This window comes from Lagopus muta, chromosome 4, assembly GCF_023343835.1.
Source record: "Lagopus muta isolate bLagMut1 chromosome 4, bLagMut1 primary, whole genome shotgun sequence".
In the NCBI taxonomy this organism is placed as follows: Eukaryota; Metazoa; Chordata; class Aves; order Galliformes; family Phasianidae; genus Lagopus; species Lagopus muta.
Window position 1 is genome coordinate 26,901,653 of NC_064436.1, and position 13,642 is coordinate 26,915,294.

General features: G+C 48.8%; 1 protein-coding gene across 5 annotated transcripts; it reads left to right on the forward strand.

The window, feature by feature from the left end:
- On the forward strand, window positions 1-13,615 carry TMEM150C (transmembrane protein 150C). Of its 5 annotated transcripts, none has more exons than XM_048941402.1 (9): window positions 2-124; window positions 308-421; window positions 4,623-4,707; window positions 5,636-5,689; window positions 5,798-5,830; window positions 5,938-6,005; window positions 7,646-7,773; window positions 10,166-10,343; window positions 11,552-13,615. In XM_048941402.1, the coding sequence occupies exons 3-9, from the start codon at window positions 4,628-4,630 to the stop codon at window positions 11,758-11,760; spliced, it is 750 nt and encodes a 249-aa protein (XP_048797359.1). In that variant the 5' UTR covers window positions 2-124; window positions 308-421; window positions 4,623-4,627; the 3' UTR covers window positions 11,761-13,615. The 5 variants fall into 5 exon arrangements, with proteins under 5 accessions (XP_048797363.1, XP_048797359.1, XP_048797360.1 ...); XM_048941403.1 differs by having other exon boundaries at window positions 4,626-4,707; XM_048941404.1 differs by having other exon boundaries at window positions 8-124; window positions 311-421.
- The last annotated feature ends 27 nt before the right edge of the window (window positions 13,616-13,642 follow it).

Sequence of the window (13,642 nt, forward strand, 5' to 3'; positions counted from 1 at the left end):
GCCGAGGCGGGGACGGGGACGGCGACAGCCCAGCCCCTCCTCCCGCCTCTCTCCTTCACCCTCCCCCGGCCGCTGCCGCCGTCGCCGCCGGGAGCGGAGGTTGAGGAGCAGCCGCCGCCCTCAGGTAGGAACCGCCCGCCCGGCGGCCGCGGGTGGCCGTTGGCGGCGCGCGCCGCGCCTCGGTGCCGAGCGGGGCTGAGCCGTGCGTGGCTGCGCTCCTCCTGCGGAGCACCGGCGGCTCTCGGAGCGTCCGGCCGGCGCTGCAGCCTCGCGGCGCGGCCAGTTGCACACGTTCGTCTCCTTCCAGCAGCCCGCTGTGACGCGAGACCCCGATGCCAGAAAGGCGGGCCCGGCCCAGGACTGCTCCCAGGCGTCGCCTCTGGCTATAGCGCGGCCTCTCAGCGCCGTCCCCGCGTGGCCCGTGAGTACCGTGTGCCGGCCGCGGGCAGGGCAAGCCGTTCGGAGCGTCCGGGTTGTGCGCAGCCCCGGGGTTGGCGGTGTGTTGCCGTTGGGTTGGTCGTTCTCCCCCGGCTGTGAGGCAGGGAGAGTCGTTGGTCGAAGGCAGCTGCTGCGGGGTTGCTGGAGCGTCCCCTGCCCGTCCCCACGTGTCGCCTGGAGGCGGCCGTACCTTTTCCCATTCCTCTCTTAGGAGAATGGCATTTGGGTGCTGCACGGCCTGCGGCTTGGTGCTGGAGCATCCCGCCCTGCTGATGGATGGTGGGTTCGCGTAGTGCCGCCGTTTTGATCTTTATTGACCAATTCCTGGCGTGCCTTATCTCTGTCACTGCGCGCTCAGGACCTTGAGATGAATCCAAAAGGGCTCTGCTTTGTTGTGCTGGCATTGGTAGCTTGTGGGTGGTGCGTTGCGTCAGGTGCCTCTGTGTGTCCCTCCACTCACGGTGATCAGGCGTCCAGAGGCTGCAGTTATTCTCACTTGTGAAAAGCAACAGAAAGCTGTAGCGGGCCGTCCATTTAAAGCCAACAGAGACACCAAAATACAGCCTTGGTTTGTGTTGCTCCCCTCAGCTGCTGCCTAACGTCCTTTCTTTATGCCTTGCTGTAGAGTTGGAGCAGTTTCCTCCTTCTCCCAGCACTCTTGGCTCTGTGGCTATTCTCTGAAATGACTCTGTGGCCGGCTGTTGTGAAATGCCTCCTGAAGGAATGCTGCTCTGGCGTGTCATGCAGCTTGCGAATGGGCCCTTGAGATGCTTCTGCATGTCCTCGTCTTTAGAAATACTTGCAACTCCATTAGCGTGGCAGTGTTGTCCTTCCTTGCATTAGCGTCTCTTGGCAAAATCAACTCCAGGAAGAGCCTGTGACGTTCTTGGCAGATGAAATTAAGATGCTTACATTAAATGAACTCGTGGCAGGATAGGTTTGGTGAGCTGCCCGCTGTTATTGAATTGCCTACATTAGAGGAACAGGAGTTTAATTGCATGGGGGAGTACCATGGGGCAGTGACAGCAAGAACAAAGTGAATGGCTGATCGTGTGAGCAGGTTTAGGCATGAGAACTGGGATGGAGACAGCAGAGAAAGCCTATGCTGAGGGAAATCCCTAGGATCCCCAGGCTGGATGTGGCTCTGGGCAGCCTGGTCTAGTGGTCGGTGACCCTGCCCATGGCAGAGGGGTTGAAACTAAATGATCATTGTGGTCCTTTTCAACCCAGGACATTCTGTGTCTTCTGCAGCAGCAGCCTTTGCTGCTCTGCACCCTTTCCTGAAATAGCAAGGTTCCTGTGATGCCAGCCTGAGGCCTTGTGTCAGGAGGGACTGGAAAAAGTGTGGTGTGTGCTTTGGGGACAGCGGGCTGCCTCTGGCTGGGTGAGCTGCCCCACTGAAAACACCTTTTTGTCAGCCCTGGGAGCCCGTGTCACTGCAGGGCCATTGGTTGCCTAAAGCTTTCCCTTTGCTGCAAACCTTAGAAATTAAAAGGAGATGACAAAACAGGTGCATGCAATTCCAAAAAGCCTCTCGAAGTTGGTGTATTTATTTGGGAAAGCATGGGACTGCTGAGATGGCTGGTGCCATCATCTGGAGTTGACAGCTCAGATTTGGCATCACTGGTGGCAGCAGCACAGAGCAGAGCTGCAGAGGGAAAGGTTGGCTCAGCATCATCCCCACAGAGCAATTAATTCTCCAGGAAATGGTTTCTACATTCCCCGAGGGGAATTTAGGTTATTTTTCCCACTTAACATTTTATTTTGGCTCAGGGGAGGGTGCTGACTGCGTTCCTTATTCTCTCATCCCTGGCTGCTGGTAGTGGTGCTGGTGGCCTCCCCACTTGAAGGCATGATCCCAAGACCCGAGCAAGTTACTGCAAAGGCTGAGAATGGTCTCAGTTGAACAGCAGTGCAGGGTTGGCATGTGCTAACCTTTGGTAAGAGATGAGGTGCCACGTAATTTAGTTCTGCAACCAGCCGATGCAGCAGGGTGCAAGTGTTACGTACCCAAGCAAATCTTGATTTTAAACTATTCTCAGTCCACATAGAGATTGCTGAAAATCCTTAGGCATGCATATGACGTGCCATTGAACAACACTAGAAAGTGTCTGGTCCAGCCATTGCCTCCATGCCCTACCTTGGAGGGGGCACCAGGGGTACGTGCATTCCTACCTCAGCACAGTGCCCATGTAAGGAGCTGCAACAGCAGTGATGTCCTTCCCAGCCATGGACTGCTGCCCCCATCCCCATGTGCTGCCCTTGGCTCTGCCTTGGGAGACAAGCCCTGTTCCACCTGCCTTTCCTCCCATCAGACAACACTGAGGTAGGTTAGGAAGGTTGTGATTTCTTGGCAGAGAGGCGCATTGGAAGGCAGAGGAGCTGTGGTAAGCCGGTAATGAAGACAAGTGTTATTTCCAGTATCTGCTGTGGTCGTGTCCGTGCATTCTTTGTACCTTCCTGAGGGGGAAGGGTAAGCAGCAAGACCTACTGTCTTTGAGCTGAAAGAATTGTGCTGCCTTGGCTTAGTCCAGCAGAAAGCAGGAGAGCTGCACTAGCAGCAGTTACCTCGCAGAGGAAACGTGGGCTTTAACGGGAGGTGACATCTACCTGCTTGCTCCCCTCCAGCGGGATGGGAACAAGGAGCTCAGCTGCAGTTATGGGATGCCACTGCACATTTATGGGCTGCGGGAGAAAAAGGCGAGGGCACTGCTCATAGAACAGCTGCAGCTGGAGCAGCAGGGGCCATGGGGAACCGGAGTCTTTTGTGCAGGGAGCGGAATAGAGATGAGATGGGTGGGGGAATGTGCTCCACCCACAGCAACAATTTCTTCTGTTCTGCTGCACCATGCTGAAGATCCATCTACACGCAGGAGCTGATTGCTCGCTACACTGAAGTATTTAATGCTTGCGTGGCTTCGTGCTCCCTGCATGCAGTTTCCTCTGCTCCCAGGCCAGGGAAGAGATCTTATTTTCTAGCTTATCCTTCTTTTACGGTTTGTGATTCAGCCTCGCTTGAGCCTTATGGTTTTATGTAAGCATGGCATGGCTCGGGGTGTGATGAGCCCTCTGGCCTCACATCAAATGGTGCTGTGTTGTGCCCCTCCAGCAATGTGCAGCATGCAGGAGGGCGGCACAGCTGATGTAGGGCTGCTGCCCTTGGGAAATCAAAGTGGGTGCTGGAGCGGAGAGCCTCCTGTTGTTCGCTTTCTGTTTGCATCTCTTGGCTGTGCTGATGAATCAATGCCTGAAGGAATGTTTGTGCAGGACAACAGAGTATGAGGAGGTATTTGATCCATTGTCAGAGGGCTCACAGGGTATACAAGGTGTTCTGTGTTTGGTGCCTGGCAGCATCGTGGCACTTCTGAATTGCATGTATTGCAGGAATGGTCCCAGCGTCTCACAGCCTTGCCCAGTGGGATCTTGCCTGTAGGACAAATACTTCCTCAGGAGAGGATGTGCACAGCATCCTTAAGGCCCATGCGGCATTGCACAGCATCAAGAGCTGGTCCTGTTTGTCACACCTCATTCTGACAGCACTTGAGCTTGGCTCCCCTTTGGGAGCATGCAAACACCATTTTTAGCTGATTGCCGTAGCTAGGATGGGAGCTGGTCGTGCGCTTTGTGGGCGTGAGGAGAGAACATGTGCATCCGTCTCCCTTTGCTCTGCGGACTGTGCCGATATGATGTGTGTGGAATGGGTAATGATCACGGGAGGGAGGCTGTGCTGCCACGTGCCTCTGGAAAGGAGCAAGGAGTGAGAGCTGCGGGTCTCGTGGAATGACCTTGTACAGACTGCTTCAGGAGAATGCTTTGAGAACTACCCCTGTTCTCTAGGTGCTGTTCTCTAGGAATCACAGAATCACAGAATGGCCAGGGTTGGAAGGGACCTCAAGGATCATGAATCTCCACCCCCCCACCATGTGCATGTCTGAAAAGAGTTTCCCTGCTGCAGACTCTCTGTTCTTGTGCAGCGCAGCAGCTGCCTGCATTTTGCAGCTTAGCCCCTCACACCAGCTATAGTGGTGGGTAATGCTGGCAGTGCTACTGGGCTGCCTGTTGTGAGGTTGGTCTTGGTCCCTGCTGTGGGGATGCTCTTCTGCTTCCAGCACGGGTTGGGTAAGGGGTCTGATTGCCTGTGCCCTCTTCTTACTTTTACTTTCTACTTCACTCTTTGTTTCTAGCAGGTATGGACGGGAAGAAATGTAGTGTGTGGATGTTCTTACCCCTTGTGTTTACCCTATTTACGTCAGCTGGATTATGGATAGTGTAAGTTACCTGCTGCACTTCAGAGGGTGAATCTGTGGGGGATGCTTGAGTTTCTGTGGGGCTGGAAAGGCACTTGAGAGGGTCAGGGGCCAGTCCATGGAGGAGCATGTGCATTTCCCTGAGTTTCTGTGCTCCCCAGCCAAGTTTCTGACCTTTTCTTCCTCATAGCACACATTACTGGGAACTGCCTAAAAAAACAGGAGGCCAAGTTGCAGAAATTTCCCTCCATCACCTTTTCTGTAAATGACTCAGCAGAGCTCTTGGAGAAGTGCTCAGGCTCTGCTTTGGGATGAAGAGCCCAAACATGGAGCATACAGCCCCATACGGACAGCCTGCCAGCAGCATAATGCTGATGCCTCGCTTTTCTCAGCAGCCCTTTTTAACAAAAGACACACAAGGTGTGCTTTTACCCAAGTGGGCTCCCCCCAGGCATGCAGGCAGACAACTGCAGCATGAATTTGGGAGTGAGAAGTGTGCCATCAGCAGCTCTGCTCAGCCAGAGAAGTGCTGTATTGTAGGATGTGACTTTGGCCATGGATCTGAAGATGTTTTTCAGCAGCAGGAATAGCTTAAGCTGTTTATCTGAGCCTATTGCTGCTAAAACAGCTTTTGTGGAGGAAGCAGAGTGAACCAGGTGAATCAAGTGATCCAGATTCAAGATGAAAATGTTTCCTTGGGTGATTATTTTTAGTCCGCTTTGGTGATCTGCTTCTCCACATGGTCATGCAGAGCAGATGTAACAGAAAGGTAGGCAACGGGCTGGGAAACAAAGCTGCCTGCTTGAGCACTGGCTGCCTCCTTAGGTTCTGATTTTGCCTGACCTTGTGTCAGTGGGCTTTAAGGTACTTAACAGATTGAGTGACATTTGGAGTAGAAGCCAGAATGAGGTTTGAGGCTGTTTGTGTCTTTTTTTTTTTTCCCCTCACAGATACTTTATAGCAGTGGAAGATAACAAAATTCTTGCACTAAATATACCGGAGAGGTAAGAGGGGTCTGTGGGCTTTGCTTTAATTAGTTGTTTTGTTAAAATAATTGATAAAATGGAAAAGAAGTTCTTAAATCTTAATTTCTGTGCGCTTGTGTCTTGTAGGAAACCTGGTTCCAAAAGGCCACCTTATATAAGGTGAGTGATTTTTTTTTTTTTTTTTCCTCTTATGCTTCTGATGAATAGCTGTTGTTCACACATCTTTTGCCATCCTGGAGTTACAGTGGTACGCTTTGTTTTCCAAGTATTGCAGGTGATGCTCCTCCTGCGAGCTGCGTGTTTAGCCAAGTCATGAACATGGCAGCGTTTCTAGGTAGGAACCACAAGGAGAATTCTTTCTTTCTCTCTTGTAATTTATTGTAAGAAGTCATTGAAACATAAGTAATATCCAATATGCGTCGTTCTTAGATCTGCTGATGTGAAATCCGTTACGCTGTGATTGCTGATGATTAAGCCAGGATTGTTTTGGCTTCATTTGTAGAAAGACAGAATGAGGCTGGATACGTTTGAGCTTAATTAGCCTTGAAGCTGTGTGATTGTTCTTCATTGCGTGGTGGGTTTCTGTTCTGTGCTACGAATTTGAATATCTCCATGCCATAATCTTACAACTGCAACAACTTATTATGCAGAAGTTGCCCTGCACCCCCACCCCTTCCCAGATTCCATTACTGAAGCTGTGAGAGCTCACTGGCTTCTTCCAGCAGCAGGTGTTAAAGGTAAAACACTCCATGTTAAATAGAAGGAATATCTGAAAAGTACAAATGCTTGGAAAAAAATATCTGCATTAGGCTTTTAGAGTGTTTGCTACCGACACCTTTACTTATTTTGAACAAATTATCCCAAACTGAAGCGGACAAATGATTATTTTAACTTGTGCTTGCTCTTATTTAGTAGTTCTTGCGCTGATCTTATCCTTTGTGGGATGCTTTTTGGTGCTGCCAGTTTGTCTCTTTCTGCTGCTGCTATCAGCAAAAGACAGGATATTTCCTTTCTCATTCTGAGAAATTGGGTTGAGTTGAGCTTTGAGGTGAATCCATACCAGCGTGTGTACAAGTAAGATCCCTTGACAATCTCAACCTGCCCTAACAAAAATGCAGCTTGGTAGTGCAAAATTCAGTGTGATGAGTTTCATTGTGAGCCCTGACTTGAACTTCCTTGTTTTCAAGTATCACTTCTGGGAGGAGTGTTGGCATCCTTTAAGTTTGTTTTCGTGTGGCACTGTTAAAAGGTCAGACCTTGCTTATCAAGCCAGGGTCTCAGTTATTATAAACAACTCTGCTTCCAGCTTGTGGGCTGTATGGAATGGCAGGGACTGTCTTGGTGCTGTGATCTGAGTGGACGTGAGGACAGAGTCACCTGAGCATGGGAGCAGGTGCGGTGAAGCAAGGCAAGAGCTTTTTGAAACCCAGCTCTACTGTCTGTTTTCATCACTGCTTCTCCCTGTTGCTAGAAGAAGTGAAACCTGGGAATCTCCTGACTGCAGACGTGTTTTTATGCTGTCTCTGCTTTATGGATGAGGCCAGGCTGGCCACAGTAGGTAGGATTGCTCTACTGCATTGGGGTGCTTCATGGCTGCCTTGAGCTCATGCCTGTGTTGACTTTGCCACTAGAGAAGAACCAGCAGAAACCACTAAAGCCAGAAACATTAGCATTTGTGGAAAATCAAAATGGCATATAAAGCAGGAAGGTGACTTTTTAATTCCCCTTTGTCAATCTTGTTGTCGTTTTAAGAAAAGGTCACATGGTTTCACAGGGACCGATATCTCTCTTTTGTAAGGCTCATATGCTGCAGAAATAACAGTAGAAAAGTGCAGGTGAGCCCCATTAGTCAGAGTGTAACTGCCCCTAGCAGTTAGCGGAGGATGGAAAACAGCTGTGAGCCCAGCCAGGTAACTTCTGCAGCACATTTTACCTAATGACCTACTTTGTGCTCTTTCTGTCTTTTTTTCTCAGCACTTGTCGTTGCTGTTCTGCGCTTCATTCAGCTGAAACCAAAGGTGCTGAACCCTTGGCTGAATGTCAGTGGCCTGGTGGCGTTGTGCCTGGCCTCCTTTGGGATGACCTTACTTGGCAACTTCCAGGTACTGCACGCCAGGCTCACGTTGCTGTGTGTGTGTCATAAGGCTCCTGCTTTTTAAGCAGGTCAGCCCAGGTCTTTGAACTACGTATGTCTGGTTGTGCCCCAATCCTCCTCATACCCACTGTGCCAACTCTGCCTGCTGCTTGTTGTGGCTCCAGAACATGCGGAGATGAAGGACGGTGGTAATTGTTCATATATTTCATGCATGCTTGACCTGCTGAGAGCCAGAGCAGGGAGCCTTCTGAATCTCCTGAGCCCTGGGGTTTGGCGCAGATGGTCCTGGTTAAATGGACTGAGCTGGAAGTTTATATCTGCATCTGTGTTAGCAGATGCACAGCTGCCCATACACATTTAGCAGACATTTTAGTGTCCTTTGCTTAAAACATTTGTTGGTTAAAACTATCTCCTGCTTGTCCTCTGACTCCCATGAGAGGGATGCAGCAGAGAAATGCTGCCTCTCTCTCTGGTGTGATGGGTGCCTGGATGAGGTCCCTGCAATTCTCCATCTGTTCTGCAATTGCTTGACAAGCAGTCAAGCTGTCAGCTCCGCAGCCTTACTCTGTGGGGTTGTGCATTCACTGTGATCACAAGTCTGTGTCTGTCAGGTCTGCAGTGAAAATCAAGCCGTGAGAGCAAGCAGGCTGCTTTGGTTTCCCTATCCCATTGCTTTCTCTGTTGTTCTGTCTCTTACTGGGACGCAAGTAAAGGGCCTCAGCTGCCAGGAGCAGAGAAAGGCTTCTCAGCTGCTTTTGCAGGAGGGGAGATGGTTTTCCTGCTAATACAGAAAAAGGACTTGTTTTCTGAAGGATTAGTAGCTGTTTGAGTTGTAGAGCAATTGTGGAAACTTTGTGTCCTTTACAGTCTTTCTTTTTTTCTGTGAGCTAATTTAACTGTTCTGGAGGTCTTGCTAACTCCATGGCCCAGGCCAAAAACCTGTAGGTTTACTTTTTCATGAAAGCTTCTCAACTAAGAATTACAAGGCCCTTGTACCATGTATAGGTTCAAGAAGAATATTTCTATGACAGGGACTAGGTAGTAGAAAGCAGTTTGGACATCTTCCTTTTTTCTCCCCTTCAGAGCAAATGCTTGTTCTTGTAAAGTGGATGCTGTGAATCTTTTCATGGTTATAAATTTTGAACTAATAATCCACTCCTTGTTAGTTAGCTGTATCTTTGCTTAGATCTTGTGCCAAGCTGTGAAAGCATATGGTAATGAGACTATAGCCCATGCTTTTCCCTGCCTAATGACTGAGCTGAGTATGGCATTAAATCACATTTCTAGAAAATTACAGATTGGGTATTGGTATTTTAGAGTCACCATGAAGGCTGTAAGTCCCATGCAGTGCAGGCTGCCTTGGGAAAACAAGCTCAATACTGGTTTTGCTTCTACCATAATTTGAACCTGCTCTTTTCCAACAAAACCAAAAACCAAAAAAACAAAACAAACCCAAAACCCATGAAAAGAACAACCCTAAGAAAACAGAGAGGGAAGGGATCAGTGGAAGCCGGGTGACTACTCTGCTATTTTGCACATTGTGCATTGTTTGGGAATTGGTTAAATCATGGAACAGGAATCAAGGCTGCAAGGAGGAATTATGCACTGATGATTTATTATTTAGAAAAGGTTTATTATTTAAAAGAGGAGGGAAAGGAGAAAATGTTTAGCCTAAGCCTTGCCCTTAGTGAATGTATTTACATCCTGGAACGTATTTACATCCAGTGCAAACTTTTGCTTGCAGAATGTGTCTGTCCTGTTCCTTTGCAGCACTGCACAGTCACTGAGCCCTATGAGAAATGGCAGCCAAGAGACGAAAAAGCACTTGCACTCCAATGGGGATGAGCTTATGTTGCCTTAGACATCAGTGCTTAAGAGAGGTGGAAGAGGGAACAAGCAGTCAGCAGTTTGTGGTAGAAGCTTGCCAAAACAGAAGCTTATCTCTGCTAGCTCAGTGGAGGTGCTGGGGCTCTGGCAGCCCACTACCTGGATGGCACTGCTCTGTGCAGCTGAAGGCTGCAGTTTGCTGTCGTTGCAGGGAGCTGAAAAGGCACTTGGCAGGTTGTCCTTGCCTGCCCTGACCATTGTGTCAAGCCAGAGAAGTATTTCTTCCTGAACTTTGCATCAGTAGGTCTTGTCAGGGAGCTGTGGAGACAACCTCCAGCAGACTGCATTTTCCACTGTGTTTGGTTTTCGACAGAGGATCTGCTTGGCTGTGACAGTTGCCAACTTATCTTGGTTATCTTAGACCTTACACTCCACCAGGAGAAATGATACAGCATCTCTATCTCACACCCCAGTGGTTCTTGCTCTCTTCTAACCTGCCCTCTCAGCTCTCCAGGGTAGCTAGCAGATGACTCCTGTGGTATTCAGACAATCACTGTTTTCTCTCTTCTTAGCTTTCTAACGATGAGGAGATCCACAATGTGGGCACATCGCTGACTTTTGGCTTTGGGACCTTGGCATGCTGGATCCAGTCTGCTCTCACTCTCAAGATCAACCTGAAGAATGAGGGACGGAAAGCTGGAATTCCACGAGTTGCCTTATCGGCTGGCATCACTCTCTGCGTGGTGCTCTGTATCCTTTTGTTGCGTGCTGTGGCACACCAGGTCCTGTCAGTGGCTGACTCTGCAGCAGGGAAGATTGGCTCTTACAGCCATCCTTGGAGCTCAGAGCATTTAGGAGCACTGCTCAGATTGTTGTCAAGGCACAAATCTGTGATCAGTTCGTTTTACTACCTCTGTTTTACAGGAGTGCACTACTTTTCTCATGGGCTACATGGGCTATACCCTCTCTTCCCTCATTTTGTAAAATTTCTTCTTAGTGATTTCCAAAGTGGCTACAGTAAGAACAGAACAACATCTGTTTGATTTAATGGCTACCAGCAGGTTAGCATTTGTAATCATGCCAAAGACTAAGATTAAAAACATGTTGAGAGCATAGAGGGATAGGGGTGGTAATCAGGTGTCTAAAGATTGTATGCGTGCTCCAGGGTTCTACAGCCAGTCATCCACCCTAACAGTGGCTGTGGCATTGAGGAGAGCAGCTGCTGGCTCTATTGACTTCTGGTAAGACTACATGTGTTACAAATGGGATTTTGGTTGTGGAGTCTGCAGACACCGCAACCAGGTGTACATAGGGCTTCATGTTCATCCCTTGCTCAGCCCTTTTATGCTCACTGGGGGGCCTGGGTTCAGTCACTGCTTAGTTGTGTCTATGTTAGTGCTGGGGTGAGTTAGAGGACAGGAAGAAATGGCTGGGAATAAGCTAATAAGTTATTTTGGGTAACAGCCCATTCTTGAAACAACTGTTTGTTTACCAACGAGGTTGTATGATCGTGTGTTTCTGGAGTGCAGAGGAAATCCTGAGAGACAGGAGAGCAGTAAGATTAGAGGGGGTGTGCAGAGAAGGTAGGAGTGTATAGTGAGAGCCATCACAGCTTGCTGGCTCTGTCAGTGGCTGGTTTGATATTTAAGCAAGTCTTCTCCACACTTCTGTCTTAAGGTCTGTAAATGTTTATCAGTGGGAATTGGGACCAGAAGCCCTGACCAGCATAGAACAGCTGCTGCATTCCATAGGCAGTTCCCATCTTGTTAGATACCCGATGTCCCTTCCACCTCTGGCACCACACTCGCTCTTTATGATGGTAGCCAGGTTGATCATCATCCTGCTGATTCTGATTGTCAATATTTTATTGCCTGTCCTATTGGCTTTTTCCCCTCTTGGACAGTGTCTCTATTCCCACAAGCATTCCCAGAATGTTTTCCTTGACCTTCCTTTTCCAGATTTCATCCTGATGGTGCAAGGCATCCACATGTATGCTGCCAGGATCCAGTGGGGCCTGGTGATGTGTTTCCTGTGCTACTTTGGCACATTTGCTGTGGAGTTCAGGCACTACAGATTTGAGATAGTTTGTTCTGAGTACCAGGAAAACTTTCTGAGCTTTTCTGAAAGCTTGTCAGAAGCCTCTGAGTACCAGACAGATCAGGTGTAGCCTGTCCTTTGGCCAGGGGGAGGGGGGCAGGTGCAGTCCTGCGGTTAGACATGACCTCATTTACACTTTTTTTGATGAGTTTGTTTTCCACGTGCAATCATTGTCGTATTGCCAAAGGGCTCTGAGGGTGGTTGCCTCATTAAGGGCCAAACAAAAATAGCTGCCTGCTGGAAGAGGACTGGATCCTTCTGAACAGCAGTGCCGGGTAGCACAAGTTGTTCAGTTTGTGCTGTCAGAGACTCTTTCTCAGCAGCTCCATCTCACACCTGCTGTTCAAGATGTTTGGCAGCAGGTCCTCACAATGCCCCTCTGAGATAGGCACTGCTCTGCCTGTCCTATAGGGGAGGAGATGAAGGAAACAGACCTGTCTGGGCATAGTCTTCAACGTTGCTGGTTCCTGAGTTGCTGGGCTGCACTTTTCAAATCTTTTTTGCATTGTTTTCTTTGCTGCTGATGGGAGTTACTTGGTAGGGTGAGAAGGAATGACTGTTTTTTCTGGACTTAAAACTGGACATTGGAAAACCCAAACTGACCAGCATTTACGAGCAGGTGGACGTTGCTTCCAGCCTGGAAAGCAACTGATGGCAAAGCTGGATCTGGGAGAAATCATGAGAGACTTGGCTGATGCTGCCTGGCAGCAGAGAGGACTGTGCCCACACCAGAGAACATGGCACAGGGGAGCACTGTGCTGGGCCTGGCGTTTCATGGGCTGCAATGGGGTCTGATGGAAGCCAGGTGCTGAATTAATAAGTGAATGCCTGTGTGCTCTAAAGATGACCCAGAAGAGTCTGCTCTTTTTAAATGTTTAGTGCTTCCACTACATATCACCTGTAGTATTTCAGTAACTTTTTGTTGTTCACAGAAGAGGTAAACATTGTGTTAGAGACACTGGACTTGCCTACAATGAAAACAGTATAATTGCAGATGGGCCTTATGTGTGTAGGGTTTTTAGTTGGTTTTATTTGTTGGTGTGTTGCTCCTTATGCACTTACAAGTCAAACTTCAGACACATTTTGTCCCTGCTTGCAATCCAGACTTCCTGAATGGGCTTCCAAGGGGTGTGAAGGCTGGGGGACTTGGCTTAAGCCACCAAAAGCAGGAGTGGCTTTGCTGTGCACTCCCAGGGGAGCTTAAAGTGGAAATATAACAAAGAGAAACATTTCCTGCAGACAAAGGCTGTGGTTAAAGCCCATCTCTGAAAACAGAGTTTGGGAAGGCTGCTGGATCAGCCAGGTAGCGGGTGGATCACACTTGTTTCCCATTTTTCTAAGCAGGCTCATCTTGTGTTTGCCTCTCTGCCTGTGCTGACATGGGGCATCTCATCACCCCTGTGGGAAAAGAAGCAGAATTGAAAATGGTGGCAAGAGGTGTTTGCAGGGGAACTCCTACCACACTATAGTATTCCTGACAGAAAGGAAAAGGGCACAAGGGCATTCAATGCTCTGAAAAAGGGCAGAGGCCTCTCCAGGAAGGTCATACGATCAAGAAAGCTTTCTGTTAAAGGTAGTTGCCCTTTATGTGATCTTTCATGGCTCAGAACTTGTTTTTGGGAAGGAAGGTGCTGAGGCTGCGGGTTGGGGCACACCAGGTCATCTACAGCTCCACCAACAGTCCTGCACTATGTGGTGGGGGACAGGATGCAGGGGGACCCCTGACACAAGCACATGGTGGATGCATAGGGAGCACGAGCGGTGTTTTGTTTTAAGGGTGTTTTACTGTAAATAGTCCTCCTTTTTGGTTTGGTTTTGTTTTTTTAAATCAATTTGGTTTATTGTTTTATACTTTGTAACAATTTTAACAAAGAAAAAGAAGGATGATGATTGTGACTTGATTTTCGTTTTCCTATATGCAATCCAAACTGAACTTCAGGTTTTTGGTAATA

Excerpts from the sequence above, each read along its gene's own strand:
- TMEM150C (XM_048941406.1), top strand. The coding sequence starts at position 4,628 with ATGGACGGGAAGAAATGTAGTGTGTGGATGTTCTTACCCCTTGTGTTT. Across the intron at positions 7,774-10,165 it reads CCTTACTTGGCAACTTCCAG|CTTTCTAACGATGAGGAGAT; the intron begins GTACTGCACGCC and ends CTCTCTTCTTAG. Across the intron at positions 10,344-11,551 it reads CACTCTCTGCGTGGTGCTCT|ATTTCATCCTGATGGTGCAA; the intron begins GTATCCTTTTGT and ends TTCCTTTTCCAG.